This window comes from Platichthys flesus, chromosome 18, assembly GCF_949316205.1.
Source record: "Platichthys flesus chromosome 18, fPlaFle2.1, whole genome shotgun sequence".
Lineage (NCBI taxonomy): Eukaryota > Metazoa > Chordata > Actinopteri > Pleuronectiformes > Pleuronectidae > Platichthys > Platichthys flesus.
In genome coordinates, this window is record NC_084962.1 from 2,266,812 (window position 1) to 2,269,808 (window position 2,997).

General features: G+C 39.4%; 1 protein-coding gene across 1 annotated transcript; it reads left to right on the top strand.

Annotated features, from left to right (window-relative positions):
- Positions 1-204: 204 nt before the first annotated feature.
- Positions 205-2,453, top strand: ndufaf4 (NADH:ubiquinone oxidoreductase complex assembly factor 4). Its single transcript, XM_062412026.1, has 3 exons — positions 205-372; positions 483-577; positions 1,507-2,453. The coding sequence occupies exons 1-3, from the start codon at positions 249-251 to the stop codon at positions 1,810-1,812; spliced, it is 525 nt and encodes a 174-aa protein (XP_062268010.1). The 5' UTR covers positions 205-248; the 3' UTR covers positions 1,813-2,453.
- Positions 2,454-2,997: the final 544 nt, after the last annotated feature.

Sequence of the window (2,997 nt, forward strand, 5' to 3'; positions counted from 1 at the left end):
CCTAAACCACTACTTATATATTATGTCTATAAAAGAAGGGCTTTAAAGTAAGACTGTATATAATATATGCCGTTTATATTTTGTATATAATATATTTATTACAAACAGTTTTATAAAGCACTGTTTCATCCATCATTCGCAGCTATTTCCTGTGTTCGCCTTTTCGCCATGAAATTACCCTCCTCACTCGCCGTCGACAGTTTGAATAAACTTTATTGGTAAAGAGTTTTTTCAGCTGATTGTCAAAGATGGGGTCGCGTTTTGTTCGTATGTTCAGAAACTTCAACCTAGAGAACCGAGTGATCCGAGAAATCTCCAAAGAGAAGCCGCGGGCGGCCCCGCGACACGAGTCCGGCGCGCCGCCGTCTGAAGGTGAGCGACACGCGGCCATATGTAACTGTGACTGTGTCCTCAGGGTCACAGCAGGTCCATCACACAGTGTGTTAATGCCCTGTGTGTGTCTGTTTGTGTGTGTGTTTCAGTGGTGGACACGGTGGACACATTGAACCAGAAGAACGACCCTCTGCTGAGCCTCCTCAGGTCTGTGTATGTGGAGTCCACGGATCCAGCAGCAGAGGTCAGACTGGGACACTGTCTGTGTACAGTTGTTTTTAAAGGCTGTGATGCTGCTTTGTTTGACCTTATTTGTAAGTAATGGAATAATTAGAGCTACAAAATGAACATATCTAGTCATTTCGAGCCTATTTGCTCAAGACACACATAGTTTAACTAAAGTAGTTAAATGTCTGGGACTATTTTCAGAGATGGATCAATCCACATTTTGAAAGTAAAATAAGAATGTGCTGCAGTAGGATGGTTTATGTGAGAAGTATTAGTAAACTACTGTGTGTGAGTATGTTTAGTGCTGGTATATGGATAACAATAAAGTTGTACGGCTCAGAAGAATAAAAACTAGGGATACACACACACATTACGATGAGACAGGAGCTGTTATCTAACCTTCTCTGGATGTGTAGTTGCAGCTGTTTGAAGCTGGGTCAAATGTGTGTGTGTTGTCACACACACACACACATTTGACAAATCAGGGCACCAAAATATTGCTGTTAAATAAGGATGTTAAGTTTCTCTAAAAATATGTTTCAGTTCAGACCTAGATTTATTTAATTATTTTTCGTGTCTGTGTGCATGTGCTGTAAACTCTAACAGCAGGTGTATTTGGACCAAGACATGTGTCACAGGCTATAGGAAGAAAAATATATGTTTAGTAATTACTAAATCATCCTGTCCTAACTTGAAATATGTAATGGTAATTAACATTGACATGGAAATCAAAAAAGTAGATCAGTGAGAGCTCAGAAGGCTTCAGCTGCAGTGGTGGTGTTCTGTCGTCCCGTATCGCAATACAAGATTTAGTTAATTTGCATCACACTTCTTTGGTTTCAGAATCATTACATGTTTGGAATCTCTTCAAAGTTAAGTCTGTATTCAACAAAACGATAGGCTTTTCATTTCCCACTCATTTTCTTTACCTTGATCTTCCAACAGGCGTCAAAGGAGGTCACAAAGGGTAAAGAGGGAGAGCGCCGGCCGCTCAGGTTCAGTTTACCAGGGGAGGCGTACGGCCTGGTGGAGCTCACAGACGTTCCTAGAGGAAAGCTGACCATCGCTGAGGCTCTGAAGGCCCTAAGCAGCCACCAGCAACACCCTCACACGTGGACGCTGGAAAAGGTTGCCCAGGAATATTCACTTGACCTGAAAGACACAAAGGCTCTTGTTGAGTTCTTCATCCCCTTCCAGGTCAAGATCATACCACCCAAGAGTGATGATGCCAGGCAGATAAACGCCTCTTAGGACTGGACTGATGATGATCAGTAGATAAGATCAAATGTCAAACGGATTTATTCATGTATGTCGGTGTACTGGTATTGGGAGAGTCACCTGAACTGGAGCGGATCAGCCACATTATCTCAAGCTTGGGTTTGGACACAAATGTTTATGAAAGACACTATGAAAAATAATAAATATTAATGAATACAGTGGGTCTAAGAACTCACTATATATTGAAAAATGATTTCATCTTAATTATAGATATGTTTCTTAGAGTCCATGTGGAGATTTTGGAAAGCTGGTGAAAATGCAACACAAGTTATAATCGGGAGGTCTAGAAAGTGGTTAAGAAATCCCAATTCAATGGAATGTAAAGTTTTTTAGAAATACACTTATTAGCGTTCCCTCCAGTTGTGAGACGAAAGATTGGTATTTATCTTATGTTTGTGTGTTTTGTGCACAGCTGGAGGTAGTGAGTCAAGCTAACAGCCTAGCTCCATCTAAAGTTGAGAAACATAACTACTGATGCCTCGTAAACTCAGAAATACTTGGCCTGTAGATCACTTCACAGAGTTGCTGTAGATTTGTGATCTTCACTATCCCCCAGATTCAAGTCATTATGCTAAGCTATTGGCTAAATAAATTCAGACATGGTGCAGTATGGAGCTATTTGTACTCTAGTATTTCCATTTTATTTCTACTATACACTTTGGCTCCACTATACATTTGAACTGGAAGAGCTTAAATCTGATCCTCTTATTGAATATGATTTAATTTTTGATATTTATTAGGAAAATGTAGCTCCACTTTGACATACTACAGCACTGCATCAGCAGTAATAATGTAAATACATGTGTTACGTTCATGTATTTATATATGTCAAACTTACTAAATATGATAAATAGTGTCAGCATAATATTGAATGCAGATCCTTTACTGCAATGTTACTGTATTTACATTGTGGTTGTACTTGTCATCTCAAATAGAGAAATTCTGACAAACATGATGCAAAAACAAAATATTTAAAGGGACTCTTGTCATCTCACTCTTGGAAAGACAGCAAGAAAAGCATATTCCCAAAATGTTGGACTATTTTTTTACCTTATTTACCCTATGACTAACAGTACATTTTGTCTAAAGGGGCAAAACCGCATCTACAATCTTATTTCTGTTGACCCAGTCGGCTAACACTCAGGTCATTGTAGCTCA

Bases quoted from the DNA above. Each gene is read 5' to 3' on its own strand.
- ndufaf4 (XM_062412026.1), top strand. From the start codon at position 249: ATGGGGTCGCGTTTTGTTCGTATGTTCAGAAACTTCAACCTAGAGAAC. The intron at 373-482 runs GTGAGCGACACG...TGTGTGTTTCAG, and splicing joins CGGCGCGCCGCCGTCTGAAG to TGGTGGACACGGTGGACACA. The intron at 578-1,506 runs GTCAGACTGGGA...ATCTTCCAACAG, and splicing joins CCACGGATCCAGCAGCAGAG to GCGTCAAAGGAGGTCACAAA.